The sequence below is a fragment of the Bufo bufo genome, chromosome 8, assembly GCF_905171765.1.
Source record: "Bufo bufo chromosome 8, aBufBuf1.1, whole genome shotgun sequence".
Lineage (NCBI taxonomy): Eukaryota > Metazoa > Chordata > Amphibia > Anura > Bufonidae > Bufo > Bufo bufo.
This window is the reverse complement of record NC_053396.1, coordinates 16,721,647-16,737,173: the sequence shown is the minus strand read 5'-3', so window position 1 is coordinate 16,737,173 and position 15,527 is coordinate 16,721,647. Positions and strand designations below refer to the sequence as shown.

At 46.8% G+C, this 15,527-nt stretch overlaps 1 protein-coding gene across 5 annotated transcripts in view; it reads left to right on the top strand.

Moving 5' to 3' along the window:
• GOLGA2 (golgin A2) overlaps nucleotides 1-15,527 on the top strand; it is a 41,498-nt gene that overhangs the window by 10,492 nt on the left and 15,479 nt on the right. For 2 of the 5 annotated variants that reach the window (XM_040404783.1, XM_040404782.1), the window contains 10 exons: nucleotides 4,374-4,478; nucleotides 5,420-5,463; nucleotides 8,698-8,761; nucleotides 9,951-10,007; nucleotides 11,371-11,451; nucleotides 12,337-12,375; nucleotides 12,466-12,528; nucleotides 13,173-13,266; nucleotides 13,683-13,789; nucleotides 15,456-15,514. In XM_040404783.1, coding sequence (XP_040260717.1) covers nucleotides 4,374-4,478; nucleotides 5,420-5,463; nucleotides 8,698-8,761; nucleotides 9,951-10,007; nucleotides 11,371-11,451; nucleotides 12,337-12,375; nucleotides 12,466-12,528; nucleotides 13,173-13,266; nucleotides 13,683-13,789; nucleotides 15,456-15,514 — 713 coding nt within the window. The remainder of the gene's footprint in view (nucleotides 1-4,373; nucleotides 4,479-5,419; nucleotides 5,464-8,697; nucleotides 8,762-9,950; nucleotides 10,008-11,370; nucleotides 11,452-12,336; nucleotides 12,376-12,465; nucleotides 12,529-13,172; nucleotides 13,267-13,682; nucleotides 13,790-15,455; nucleotides 15,515-15,527) is intronic. The other 3 variants (XM_040404786.1, XM_040404785.1, XM_040404784.1) reach the window with 2 other exon arrangements.

The following is a 15,527-nucleotide window of genomic DNA, read 5'->3' as shown; positions in this document are numbered from 1 at the left end:
CAAAATTTTATTTTTTTTCTTAAGCCAGCACCTGGATCTGAATACTATAGTAATTAAAAATGTAGTCTAGTCGGTGAGCTATTCAATAAAATGCCTCTGTATAGCACCACCTGCTGTTTGTGCTTATTTCTCTGTCCACCTCACTGGGGTGGTCGCTCAGTTTAAATCTTCAACCGCCACCAGCCATATCTTCTGTTAGAAGCTGTGGCAGTTACAGGGCGAAAACGGCAGCAGAAAGGACACGCCCCCTTAGCTGTCATAGGGAGAGAGCTGCAGAGGAAAGGACACACCCTCTTAGCTGTCATAGGGACTGAGCTGCAGAGGAAAGGACACGCCCCTTAAGTTTCCAGCTTGAAATAAATGTAGCAGAGCTGTTGGAGCAATGAATGGGGAGATATCTGGATCCATGTGAGGTACGGGTCTGGTTCTAGCTTTGTTAGAAAAGAGGTTGTCATGGACTATATGATGTCTGATTTTAATTACTTTACATTAATCATGGCATTACCCCTTTTTAAGGATGAAATACACTTTAAGTATTGCTTTTTTCTCCCTGGCACTGTGCTGTTTGTGCTGGTATATTGCAGTGACACTTGGTGCACCCTGCTGTAGTATAGCCGAGCAACCTTTGGCACTATGCTGCGGTAGGACAGCTGGTTGGTACCTCCAGTACAGCCCAGTGCAGATTTATAGCCCTCCATTTATTACACCCGCCTCACGTGAACCTCTTTGTACAGTGTAGTACAGCCGACAACTTTACTCCCATCCTTTCCAGCGTGATCCATAAAGGTTCCCTAGCCAGGCTTCAGGTGGATGTTCCCCTTTAAGAGGTAATAAATGGGCATTAGAAGGGATTTGTAAGTGTTCATTATGGAGGATCACCTCCGCCCCTACTTTGCTTCGGTCTCGGCTCCTCTGCAGATAGGATCCAGCTCATGGGTCTGATGAATAATCCTGCGGCCATTTGCTGCTTCTTGGCACCAGCCCTGTCCGAGATTAGACGTATCGCTGTCACTTGTCTTCAGGCATTTGTCACGGCAGCTGCCGGGCACACGGGACGCCTGGTGCTTCATGAGGGGGCAGTGGATGGGTTACCGGCAGAGCGGCAGCTGACTCTTTGCATATATTATTATTTTTTGGGTATAGAATTACTGTGAGATTACTTATTTTATACAAACCAGATGAACAAGGGGCGAGGACCACTGATATTTACCCTCGCTCCACTCTAAATCCTAGAGGGGGACCGCCTTTTTGGTATCTCTGTGCCTTTTTAATAAGGCTCCATTCACATCCATGCGGAACGCACATTGCCGCTGTCCGTGTTTTGTGGATCCGCAAAACACACACGGATGTGTGAATGGACCCTTAAGCGCATGGATGTGTTTTTTTGGGATGAAGGGTAAGCATCTTGCAGTACGTGTGTGCGCCCCTCATAGAAACTCTCTTCACTTGAAATGAACCGGTAGGTCTCTACCTTTTGGGACGTGCAGGACCTTCTAAGGCCTCGGTCACATCTCCGTCAAGCCGATACGGCACAAATGCCGGCTATCGTCTGGATAAAAAATACGTTGCATGTAACTTTATTTTTTTCGGCCCAGATCCTCCAGTCAATAGGAATCCGGCACTGATCTGTTGACTCTGGCAGTGCTGGATCCGTTCATCTGAGGTGTGAACATAGGCAATTTGGTGCCATATTGTGCATTCCCTTTATGAAAGGGGTCTCCTCCTGGCATCAGATGCCCTTTGAAGGCACCCTGTCACTAGATTTGGGGGTGGATGCTGCTTTGCAGCTGGGGTTTGGCTTTCTAAAGGGGTCTCAAGGTGCAATGAAGCGAGGCCTTCTGATCCCCTTAGGCGCATGCGCCCTATGTCGTTGGACAAGACTCCTGGACTCCTCTCCGGTAAAGTAAAACTCCTTTTTCCAGCTAATCCCGGGAATGGACAGCTACATAAAGGCATGCTGCTGGATATTTACTGGCCCCAGACCTTGCAATAGCAGTGCCTTAAAATATTCTTACAGACTTGCCTACCGATTTTAAAAGTTATATCTGCATCTACAGACGTTTTCCGATCCATTGCCTGGAAATTAAGAAGGGGAAAAAAAAGAGACTTTTGCAATAACCTGGATTAAAAATCTCAGTTTTGTGTATACAGCCCCTATGCAAAACAATGTCTCTGTGATCAGAGATCAGAGTGAAATCCTGCAGTCATGTTACTCCTCCTGTTGCCCACCTACAGACAGTAAGGCTACTTTCACACTTGCGGCAGGACGGATCCGACAGGCTGTTCACCCTGTCGGATCCGTCCTTCCGCTATTTCGCCGGACCGCCACTCCGTCCCCATTGACTATAATGGGGACGGGGGCGGAGCTCCGGCGCAGCACGGCAGTGCACGGCGAGAGCCGCCGGACTAAAAAGTCGGACATGCAGGACTTTTTAGTCTGGCGGCTTTCGCCGTGCACTGCCGTGCTGCGCCCCCGTCCCCATTATAGTCAATGGGGACGGAGCGGCGGCACGGCGAAATAGCGGAAGGACGTATCCAACATGGTGAACAGCCTGTCGGATCCGTCCTGCCGCAAGTGTGAAAGTACCCTAAGGCTGTGTTTTATTCACTGTGGTTAATCCGAAATCTGCTGGGGGGGGGGGGGGGGGTGTAGGTATAAAATGCATATAAAACACCCCATTATGTGCGTCAGCACCAAAATCCTGACTATGTGATCATGCCATGGAAGAGGGGACGCAAGTAACACATGACTGATCAGACTAAGCTCAGGGACTGTTTGTAGCTTGTAAGCATGGAGATACATTGGTCTGCATAGGGGCTGCATACACAGAACGGTAGGATCTTTGCAGTCAAGGCCATTTGCTAAGTTACGTTATTTTAATAAATAACATGTCCTGATATAAATCCTCAGGACATGCGTGCAGCGAGCCGTCGCCATCAGTCATTCCTTTTCCCGGAGGCTGCAGGACATGGCCGCCTCTGAGTCAGGAAGGGCGCAGGAAGTAACGAGTGTCTATTACTCAGGCGCGTCGTTCTCTCCTCCCTTAAGATCCTGCATCCCAGCGCCTCTTAACTGGCCAAACTGGAACGGCTGACAGATAGGAGTGTGAGTCACAGCCGACAAGTCACTTACCTGCCCTGTGTAAATGTCGGGGCTTGTGCCAAGATCTGCAGGTGAACTACAACCCCCAGTCTGCAAAGCTGAGTGATAAGCAAGCGATGGTCATAGGACTAATCCCGATTCCGGAAACTTGCCTTTAGTCTTGTACTAAATGACAACCTTGTAAATTGAACGCTCCAGGCCCTACTAGTGCGGGGGTGGAGCATGACACAGGAATTGAAAGACCACCCAAATATAGTACTCGGACTCCATTAGTCGCTAGAACGAGAAGAGACAAACGCACAAACGCTGCAGGAGACAGAACCAAGATGGACCCATACACTTTCTATTAACCTTGTCTACTGCAGCAAGGAGATACGCTCTATACGAGTGCTTCTCTCTACCCGTTCTAGTGATCGGTGGGTGTCTCAGCACCTGCGCCCCCCCCCCCCCCCCACCAATCAAAACTTTTCATATAGGACCTGTCAGTGACCCTTTAGCTCTGCGTCCCCTTCACTATGTATTCCCTGTGCAAGGAACTGCAGCGTGGCCCCTATACCAGCCCTGTGGCCTCAGGATCGGTGGGTGGTCCCAGAGGTCAGACAGGCCAGATTAGGCCTCATCCACACAACCGTATGCTTTTTGCGGTCCGCAAAATACGGACGTCGTCCGTGTTCCGTCTGCATTTTTTAATTTTTTTTGCAGGCCCATTGACTCCGTTGGGTCTGTGGTCTGCATTTTCAGGCCAACTATAGGTCATTTTCTAACCTTTTGTGGAACTGACATACGAATGCGAAAAGCGCGCGGGTCCTTCGAACGCTCTTTGCATCCATATGTCTGTTCTGCAAAAAGATGTCAGTGGATACATTAAAAAAATGCAGACTGCATACGAACCGCATCCGTATTTTGGGGACTGCAAAACAGACACGGTCGTGTGCATTGGGGCTTTAATGTTAAGACAGTGGTTTACTACCCGTGGCACTCCAGCTGTTTTTAACCCGCTATGCCCAGGATACAATGGCAGAGGCAGGGCATGCTTGGAGTTGTAGTTTCGGAATAAGTGGAGCGCTTAGGTAGGTAACATTTTGTTTTGGGGGCATCTAGACTGACAGTAACGCCTAGAAGGATCACATGCTGCTTGTCGTACAGATGCCGGGATGTTATATGGTCAGTCTGATGACGGGTGCCCTTTTATATTGATCTGTAACGCCCTCCCCTTGTGCCGCATGGATCCGCTTGTCGTGTTAACCCGCCCCGTTGTGTGCTCTGACAGGTGCTCTTGGAGAGAGATGACGCTGATGCCGAAATCCTTACAGAGGATGTCCTGGACAATTCTAAAACCCCGACCGAAACCCATTTTAATAACCCACTGTCTGAGGTGTGAGGCTACCAGACGGCGTCTATATGGCCGCTCTCTTCTAATTTCTGTCCTCTCACTTCTTGGGCCACATCGTACTCTCTCTCTCTGTGGCTTCAGGCTCCGGAAATAATTTTTCACTTTATAATACTAGAATAGAGCCTGTTAGATAACTGCTGTTGACGGATCTTATTTTCTAACAAGTCTGAGTCCTGCTGTCAGTGGGTCACTGTAGTCCTGTTAGGGCCTGTTCACACATCGGATTTCACTTTGAATACTGCGGGCAGAACACATCTTTGAAAGGCCGACCGCATGGACGGCAGTGCGCCCTTCCCTTGACGGCAGTGGGTGGCGGACATCATGCAGCTGCCACTGGAAGCAAATCCTGCCATGTTGAACAGGCCCTAAATATGTGGGCTGTCGTGAAGCCATGATTGGGATAAAAATAAGATCTACCAACAGCAGCCACTGACCTGCTTGTGGATGGTTTCCATGGTGGCTGGAATGTAAAAATCAATTTTTTTTCTGACTGTATATCCAGTTTTAATAAGGTGATGGTTTCTGTCTCACTTCCATCTTGGTAAATTTAAACGGTAGAAATATCATGTATTTCTCAGTTCTGGGTATTAAAAGGATTGTCTCATCAAGACGTCCCTTTTTATTTTTTTTTTATTATTATTTTTTTTTTATTGTAATTGGCCGACTACCATGGGTCCTGCTTCAGAAACTCCTACAATGAATGGCCGACTGATCTCATGGACGGGCCTGATTTGATATGTGGCTGCTCTGTCCAGTATTAGCGGTGATGGTAGATATGTAATACATGACATTTCTCCGTTGATCCCCGTCTCGCTGTGCTTGCATGCCGCCATGTCTGTACCCTTCTTATATTGCCCTCCTGATGCCTTCCCATTTTTGCCGCTCAGTATCTCTGCTCAGCCTTTTTTGGTTTTGTTCTGCAGCAAAATGACTACGATAGCGGGAAGGTGACAGCGGACGGCAAGAGGTGAGTGTTACCTACAGCGGTTTTCTAAATGGCAGTCAAGATGCCAGACCAAGGTGGTCCATGTTCTTAAGTCACTCACATCCTTGGTAAAATCAGAGGACAAGAGAAGATCACAATCCTGGACTTGTATTCGGACCGTTCTTAAAGCCGAATGCACATGGCCGTGTTTCACGGCTGTGAGCGGTCCGTGGTAACCCGGCCTGGATTCCTGCTGAGAGCAGGAGCGCACGGCGTCATTGGTTGCTATGACGCCGTGCGCTTCATGCCGCCGCTGCACTACAGTAATACACTCGTATAGATCATACCAGTGTATTACTGTAGTGCAGCGGCGGCATGAAGCGCACGGCGTCATAGCAACCAATGACGCCGTGCGCTCCTGCTCTAAGCAGGAATCCAGGCCGGGTTACCACGGCCGTGAAACACGGCCATGTGCATTCGGCTTAAAGGGCATCTGTCAGCAGTTTTGCGCCTATGACTCTGGCTGACCTGTTACATGTGCACTTGGCAGCTGAAGGCATCTGTGTTGGTCCCGTATTCATATGTGTCCGCATTGCTGAGAAAGATGAAGTTTTAATATATGCAAATGAACCTCTAGGAGCAACGGGGGCGTTGTCATTACACCTAGAGGCTCTGCTCTCTCCAACTGCCAGGTCCGCGTCAGGGCGAGGCGTGATGACGTTTACTTCAATGGGGCAGAGCGCGATACCGAGCACAGCAACCATAGAATGTACGGCGCTGTGCTTGGTGAGCCACGGGTAGGCCGCAGTGCTCACAGGAGCGCCGCTGCCTTCTCAAACAGCTGATCGGCGGGGGTCCCGTGTGTCAGACCCCCACTGATCATATATTGATGACCTATCTAGAGGATAGATCATCAATATCAAAATCTCGTAAAAACCCCTTTAAAGAGGACACGTCTCCTCTCCTGACAGGTCTGTTTTAGTAACTACTTGTATCCCCCATGTAATAATTCTGGAGCTTCTAGTCTTATCTCTATATATTTTGCTATTCCTCTGTTATGAATTAATTTCTAGCAGTTTGCAAAGAAGGTCCAGATGGGTGTTACCAGTTTTTGAGGTGTGCCCCTGCCGATCTCAGACTGTGCAGAGACCCCCTCCCCCAACTGGTAACATCCATCTGGACTTAAATTGCAAACTCCTGGCAATTCATAACTTCTAGCAGGAACAATAAAGGAACTCCACGACATATAGGAATAGGTGCTCCTGAATCGTTATTACATGGGGATTTCAAGTAGTTACTTAGACATGTCAGGAGAGGGGACAGGTCCTCTTTTTAAAAGGGAAGTTTTCTCCAGGATACCTTCCCATGCACATAAGAGCAAAGTCAGCAGGACTGGCTGACCATCTATGTGTAAGGGGAGGACATAAAACTTTGGTGTAAAAAATTACAGCTGATCGTTCCCTATTGAGAACACCTGCACACTTGGCCCTGAAGATGATGATAATCATATACTCTTAAGATCAGGGTCTTGCACTGTATACAGTCGGGTCCATAAATATTGGGACATCTATACAATTGTAACATTTTTGGCTCTATACACCACCACAATGGATTTGAAATGAAACAAACAAGATGTGCTTTACCTGCAGACTGTCAGCTATAATTTAAGGGTATTAACATCCAAATCAGGTGAACGGTGCAGGAATTACAGCAGTTTGCATATGTGCCTCCCACTTGCTAAGGGACCAAAAGTAATTGGACAATTGGCTTCTCGGCTGTTCCATGGCCAGGTGTGTGTTATTCCCTCATTATCCCAATTACAATGAGCAGATAAAAGGTGCAGAGTTCATTTCCAGTCTGCTATTTGCATTTGGAATCTGTTGCCGTCAACTCTCAAGATGAGATCCAAAGAGCTGTCACTATCAGTGAAGCAAGCCATCATTAGGCTGAAAAAACACAACAAGCCCATCAGAGAGATAGCAAAAACATTAGGCCTGGCCAAAACAACTGTTTGGAACATTCTTAAAAAGAAGGAACGCATCGGTGAGCTCAGCAACACCAAAAGACCAGGAAGACCACGGAAAACAACTGTGGTGGATGACCGAAGAATTCTTTCCCTGGTGAAGAAAACGCCCTTCACAACAGTTGGCCAGATCAAGAGCATTCTCCAGGAGGTAGGTGTATGTGTGTCAAAGTCAACAATCAGGAGAAGACTTCACCAGAGTGAATACAGAGGGTTCACCACAAGATGTAAACCATTGGTGAGCCTCAAAAACAGGAAGGCCAGATTACAGTTTGCCAAATTACATCTAAAAAAGCCTTCACAGTTCTGGAACAACATCCTGTGGACAGATGAGACCAAGATCAACTTGTACCAGAGTGATGGGAAGAGAAGAGTATGGAGAAGGAAAGGAACTGCTCATGATCCTAAGCATACCACCTCATCAGTGAAGCATGGTGGTGGTAGTGTCATGGTGTGGGCATGTATGGCTGCCAATGGAACTGGTTCTCTTGTATTTATTGATGATGTGACTGCTGACAAAAGCAGCAGGATGAATTCTGAAGTGTTTCGGGCAATATTATCTGCTCATATTCAGCCAAATGCTTCAGAACTCATTGGACGGCGCTTCACAGTGCAGATGGACAATGACCCAAAGCATACTGCAAAAGCAACCAAAGAGTTTAAGGGAAAGAAGTGGAGTGTTCTGCAATGGCCAAGTCAATCACCGGACCTGAATCTGATTTGAGCATTTCACTTGATGAAGACAAAACTGAAGGGAAAATGCCCCAAGAACAAGCAGGAACTGAAGACAGTTGCAGTAGAGGCCTGGCAGAGCATCACCAGGGATGAAACCCAGCGTCTGGTGATGTCTATGCGTTCCAGACTTCAGATTGTAATTGACTGCAAAGGATTTGCAACCAAGTATTAAAAAGTGAAAGTTTGATTTATGATGATTATCCTGTCCCATTACTTTTGGCCCCTTAACAAGTGGGAGGCACATATGCAAACCGTTGTAATTCCTGCACCGTTCACCTGATTTGGATGTAAATACCCTCAGATTACAGCTGACAGTCTGCAGGTAAAGCACATCTTGTTTATTTCATTTCAAATACATTGTGGTGGTGTATAGAGCCAAAAATGTTACAATTGTATAGATGTCCCAATATTTATGGACCTGACTGTAGAGCTATTTCTTTGTAACTACAGTAAATTAACGTGAATTAGAACAATAAATTCAGTGTCCTCCCTTTATAATGCATGACTCCTTCTTGCAGGTTTGTCTCCTCGACGGACAGTCTCCGGCAGCTTTCTGAACAGTTGAATGGCCTGGTGTCGCAGGTAGGTGTCCATACCTAACGCTCAGATGCTGCAGGTTTAATGCAGTGTACAATTTATCAGGTTGCCACACACATTGGGTTAAAATTGGATACGTGGACATGTTGCATAAGTTGTTCCCCAGAGGTCGGGAGAAATGGCAATTGACCAAATAAGTGTTCATCCAACAACTATTTATTCTATTAGGCCAGGGATGTCCAAAGCCAAGAAAAATCCAGCTTCCAAAATGCAAAAGGTGGAATCTTTTTTATTGTGCGATTAAAATCCAAAACAAGACATCACAGGTTACAGTAACGCGTTTCAGACCACAAGTAAATCGGGGTCCTTCATCATGACCATCATCATTAGGCCAGGGATGCCCAACCCGCGGCCCTCCAGCTGTTGCAAAACTACAATTCTCAGCATGCCCGGACAGCCTACAGCAGGGCATAGTGGGAGTTGTAGTTTTACAACAGCTTGGAGGGCCGCAGGTTGTGCATCCCTGTATTAGACGATCAGTACGTGTATTGCAATGTTCACTATCATCCAGAGGAGAGCCGGTGTCTCTGATTAGGTCCCCTTTAAAGGAAAAATATGGACTAAAAGACTACACTGGGACAGATTCTCTTTTAAGAGGACCGCTCAGCAGGATCAACCCTATTAAACCAGTTGTACAGTCTGGTTGGATTGATTGACCCTGCTGGTTAAAATTATACCTGTCCTGTGAAAATCGGCTGTGGCATTCCCATAGAAAATAGGCGTCTATTTATTTTTTAATGCAAATTAGGGTTTCAGTGCACCGAGGGGCGTGGCCAGAACTAACGCTAAGGTGCACTGACCTGATTTGCAAAAAGTCCCTTTTTTTTTTTTTTTTTTTTTTTTTTTTACACTACAACCAATTTTCACAAGACGGGTATCTGTTTAATCACCGCAGTCAACCCTGACCAGACTGTGTGCCTGGTTTGATAGAGTTGCTCTATTAAAGGGTATTGCCATCAATAGGATGTGCTATCACGTTTTGTTTAGTGAGGGTCTGACCCTGACTATGAAGCATACCCTGGCATAGCTCTTGGGATTGGTGAGGGTCCCAGAGGTCTGACTGTCCACTGATTATGGCGTGATAGCATAGCCTAGCAATGGGAATACCTGCTGTAAGGAATAAGAGATGTTGGGGTGTTTTATTCCAAGTAACATCCCAGTCTTCTCATTTTAGGGGAACTCTTATGTAAATGGGGAAAACATCATCTCGTCCACCAGCCCAGAAGTGGAGGTGAGTGACACGACCTAGAAACAATGGATAAGTGACTGGACACGTCTCTGATTACCATTTACTTGGTACTTAAAGGGGTTGTCTCACTTCAGCAAATGGCATTTATCATGTAGCGAAAGTTAAAGGGGTTATCCAAAGTCTAACACATCCTTCCCCCCCCCCCCCCCCCAATGCCCGGGCCCCTCATATCTATTATATTTACCCCGATCCGTGGCACCTGATCCCTGCACAGCCACCGAGCCTCTCTAACTTTACCCGTGATGCTAGGGAGACTCGTCCCCGTCGCGGCATGCTATTGGCTTCTCCCCCAAATCGCTGGTTGTTTTGATCCGCACGATTAGGAGCGACGCAGTTGCCGGGGAGCGGGGTAAGTATAATCTATATGAGGGGCCTGAGCATTGGGGGGGGGGGGGGGGGGGCCATGTTTTAGACATTGGATAACCCCTTTTAATGCAAAGCACCTACTAATGTATTGTTATTGTCCATATTGCCTCCTTTGCTGGCTGGATTCATTTTTCCAGCACATTATACACTGCTCCTCTCCAGGAGTTACGACCACCCTGCAATCCACCAGCAGTGGACATACTTTCACACTATAGAAAACGCCCTTTCCTATAGAGTGCAAACACAACCACCACTGCTGGATTGCAGGGTGGTCATAACCCCTGGAAAGGAGCAGTGTATTATGTGCTGGGAAAATGAATCCAGCCAGTAAAGGAGGCAATATGGACAATAACAATACAATAATAAGTGCCTTGTCTACATGAGAAATGCCATTTTCTGGATACAACCCTTTTAAACCCAATGTTAAATCACGTGAAGATGTGCAGAGTATAAGATAATCATGGTCAGAGTCTACACTAAAACCAGGTGAATTTTCAGTTATCTGACTGGCAGCATCCCCAATTGATCAGCTGTTGGAAGGGGCGCCTGTGCGAGAGCTACTGCCTCGGATTGTGATGTCCCATCCATCGGTCACAGGTCCTTCCTGCCACTCAGTCCCATTCATGTGACTGGGATTGAGCTGCAGTACCAAGTTCAGCCACTATACAGTGTACGGCGCTGTGCTTGATACAGTACAAAGAGGCCGCAGTGTATGTCCGACCTCCTTCAAACAGCCAGGTTACCAGGAATCAGACCCTCAACGATCAGGTACTGATGATTTGTTCTGGGGATAGGTCATCAGTATTTAACTCCCCCCTTTTAAGAACCATTTTGAAGGCTAGCGTTTCTTCGATTCGTGATGGAAGAAAGTGAAGGTGCTACCTACGTTGTATTAATATCTGGATGTCTTTCCTTTTTTTGTATGACTCTCTCTTCCGGCCTCCTCTCTCTTCCCTTATACTGAATGCATGCGCCGCAGTCTCGTTACCAGGATTTGGCTGCTGCCTTGGACTCCAGTAACTTAACAAACAAACAGCTCAGTGCAAAGATAGATGAACTGGTAAGAGGCAGAACGCTGCAATGTGAGAAATGGCACTCCTCGTATATAGGGGCACTCTACATCTGCTGCACCTACTTTGTAAAGTCTGGCTGTTGCTACCTGCATGGAGCCCCTCGACTCCCATCTCTTGTCACCTCTCATTTACCTCTTTTCTGTATGTCTTTCTGCCATTAACACACTGCATTTGCCTTGGTCCAATTGCAACCCTGTTTAGACGCAGAAATACTCTCCATCAAATTCTATTGGCGCAGAGGCTGCACAAACAGGACCCTTTTTGCCCCAATAGATGGGACACGCTCCTATCGCACTTTTATAAGTAGATCCTCTAGATATAAGATGCCGTTTGTTTTAACTGATGATCTATCCTCTGGATAGATCATCAACATCTGACCGGCGGGGGTCCGACACCCGGGACCCCCGCCGACCAGCTGTTTGAAAAGGCAGCGGTGCTTCAGCAGCGCCGCGGCCTTCTCACTGTTTACCGCAGGCCCAGTGACGTCACGACTAGTATCAACTGGCCTGGGCGCGGCTAAGCTCTGTTTACTTGAATGGAGCTTAGCCGCGCCCAGGGCAGTTGATACTAGTCGTGACGTCACTGGGCCTGCGGTAAACTGTGAGAATGCCGCGGCGCCTCTGCCTTCTCAAACAGCTGATCGGTGGGGGTCCCGGGTGTTGGGCCCCCGCCTGTCAGATGCTGATGATCTATCCTCTGGATAGATCAGTTAAAACAAACTGTAGAACCCCTTTAGTCTGCCACCAGTTTAACCCTTTAAACTTGAGAGGCTGGGGATCTGTCATTACTATCAATACTAATTTCTGAGATCTCGATCAGTCGAACTTTTGCTTTTAGATATGACCCCCCCCTGTGTGTCTCTCTCCCAATAGAAACAGCAGAACCAGGATGCTCTGGATCAGCTGGACAAGGTATAAGCTCTTTGTCCTATCAAAACTTGTATGGAAGTGACTATTGTAAGGTTGTGTAGATTGCCTAACTGGATTTACCTTCCTTCCCAGGAGAGGAAAGGCTTTGAACAGAAATTTTCCAAGGAGCAGGGCTCTCTTCGGGAACAGCTGCAGGTGAGGCACTCTGTAAAAAGACTAATCGCCAAGAAAAGTGGCCTTGCTTGCCCGGTAGAGGAAGTCGCTGGTCAGGACCCCTCATATAGTACTATAATGCTAGGTAATCGGGTAGGTCATCAATATTTGATCAGCAGAAGTCCAACTCCTGGCCCCCTTTCTTGGCCTGTAACATCATGTCAACCAATCACATGGCCTTTGTGCAGCTCGATCCCGTTCAAGTGAATGAGATTGATCTGCAGTATCGAGTACAGCCACTATACAATGTACGGCGCTGTGCTTGGTATATAGCTGATGGGTGTCGTTCCCCTGCTGATCGGATATTGATTACCTATCCTGAGGATTTCAGGCATCCCCTTTAATTTACTGCAGGGGTATTGAACACATGCCTCCACAGATTCCATTTCATCATTAAGCATCTCAGTAGCAGAGATTCTCGATGATTAGCTTTAACCAGGGGCTCAATCTAATTGAGAGGATTGTCCAAAGTTGACAACTTCTTTTAAAATGAGCGCCATAATCTTACTGGGCATCTGCATTGCATTTGTTCCCTTTTGTCTATGATGACGTGTCAATGGCTAAACTAATGAAGATCCTACGTGTACTTCTCCTGGTTTAATCAGTTTATTGCTTTATAATTCCAGGTTCACATCCAGACAATTGGGATTTTGGTATCGGAAAAATCTGAACTCCAGACGGCCCTGTCCTTCACCCAGCAGGCTGCACGTCAAAAAGGAGGTACAGCTTCTCAGATTATCCTTTTTGTATATAATATGATCTGCACAAAAGATGCAAGGCAAGTCTCATCCACTTGCTGCTATAGTCACATGGAAAAACTAGGGCCGCTGATTTCCAGACCCGCCACATGCTGTTCATGTCACAGATTTTCACCATGAATTTAAACCCCTACCACTCAATGTTGTAAGGGTGAAATCTGTGAAAACGTGCAGCATGTTCAGCAGCAAAATCTGCATGTATCACCTGGCTGACATTAAAGGGGTTGTGCAGGATTTTGATATTGAAGGTCTGGCCAATAGGCGCCCCCCTTCACATTAGTGTATTGTCAGCCAGGAATATCGGGTTAGGCATTCTCAAAATCCTGGACAACCTCTTTATACGTAATAAAAAATAAAAATTAAATATTATTCCTGCAGGTGAAGTGGAGGATCTCGTCATGCGTTTACAGTCAACCCGGCAGAGAGTGACAGAGCTGGAGCGCACGCTTTCTTCTATTTCTGCTCAGCAGAAACAACTAGAAAAGGTAAGTTCATTCATTATCTTCTATATACACCTATTTCTCTTCCTAAGGCTTCATGCACGACTGATCAACTTGAATGGGTCCGTGATCCGTCCGCACTCCGTAGTGCTCCCGTGGGGTTCCATGCCTCCGTTCCACACCGGACCTTTCGGATTGCAGACCCATTCAAGTGATTGCGGCCCGTAGGATACGCCATCAATATTAGAGAACCCTTTTTAGCTCCCATTAGTGGTGACTGAAGGCAGCCACAAACTTTTAACACTATCTCTACAAAATGGTTTTAAAAGGTGGACATTTTACTTAAAGGGATTTTATCATCTCAGACATTGGTTGCATATCACTAGGATATACCACCAATGTCAGATAGGTGCAAGTCCCACATCCATCTCCAGAATGGGTCTCCGAAAGTGAAGGAGAGCACACTGCTCATGGGTAGTGTGCTCTCCATTCAGTGCTATGGGATTTTCGATGGCCAAAATGACTGGAGAGCACACCGCGCAAGCACCGCCACCGCTCTGTTCGCCTCTATGGGACTGACGAAAATAGCCGAGCTAGGGTTTGGCTATTTTCAGAACTCCTATAGAAGTGGAAGGAGTATGGCCTGTGGCGAAAGCCACTTCGCCACGGTGTTTTGGAGCGGGCTGTTTGCCCGCCTCCTGCCCCTGGATTACGGCCCTTTAAGATACTTTTACTAACTTTTAAACCCCTGAACCTATTCAAGTGAATTTTGGATAGGTTTGTCCCCAAGTTATACTGTTTAAATTGATGTAAGTTATATGTATGGACAATGTAAACTCACAAAGTTGTAACAATTTATAATAAGTGTAACTTGTCAGCTTGGGAGGAATATGCTGGTTGTGTTTCTATTGTGCCATTGTCCCATTGTGTGTTTAAATGGTGGTGTCTGTCCTGTTGTCTACACATGTGTATTGGCGATCTCCCTTTGTCCTGAGAGATAATTGGATTGCTCCTCGGTTGTCTCCGGGACAGAGAGGAGGAAACCATGATGCATTGTGGGGATATGTTGTATCTGTCCTGTGTCGCAGTCTTCCTTCTGGTTCCCCGGGGGCGTGAACGATTGGTTGCTGTACTTACATTGTATGTGTTGTAAATTACTGATTGGTTGTATTTCAAACCCCTGTGGGCAGTACTATGTTTGTGGTTTATGAATAAAAGAGGCTGTACGTGAAGTACAGTCAGTTCTGCTTGACCTCAAAACGAAGTGCCGTCTCGTTATTGGGGGAATTAGATTGTGTGCTGATTGCCAGGAGTGTAAGCCGATTGTATGCTTTTCCTGTTCCACGGTTTCCAGTGTTCGTGTAGTTTGCAGTTCGGCAGACTGGTGCTTGCAGTAGCTGCCTGTGCATTGGAAAGGGAAATATCGTCTGAACGGAGCTGTGTGCTGAACGGTCCGTTACATGGCCTTCTTTCACTTCGGGGGTCCCGTTCTTGAGATAGGTGCACAGTCCTACCTGTGGGCAATGCTCTTATCTGATTATTGGTGGCAATGAAGTGAGACAGCCCCTTTAATTTATCTATTTGCTACCTGCTTACTGGGTTTGTATGGAGCCAGATTAAAAAATATTCCTTGGAAACCCTGCCACATTGGTGTAAGAAGCCTGACGCTTTGTGACCACCTCATAATGAATATACATGCTTCTTTTTCCAGCTTAATAAAGAATTGGAGAAGGAGAGGGACAACCTTCGTCTTGACACCTTAAAGAACAGGTGGGTCTTGACC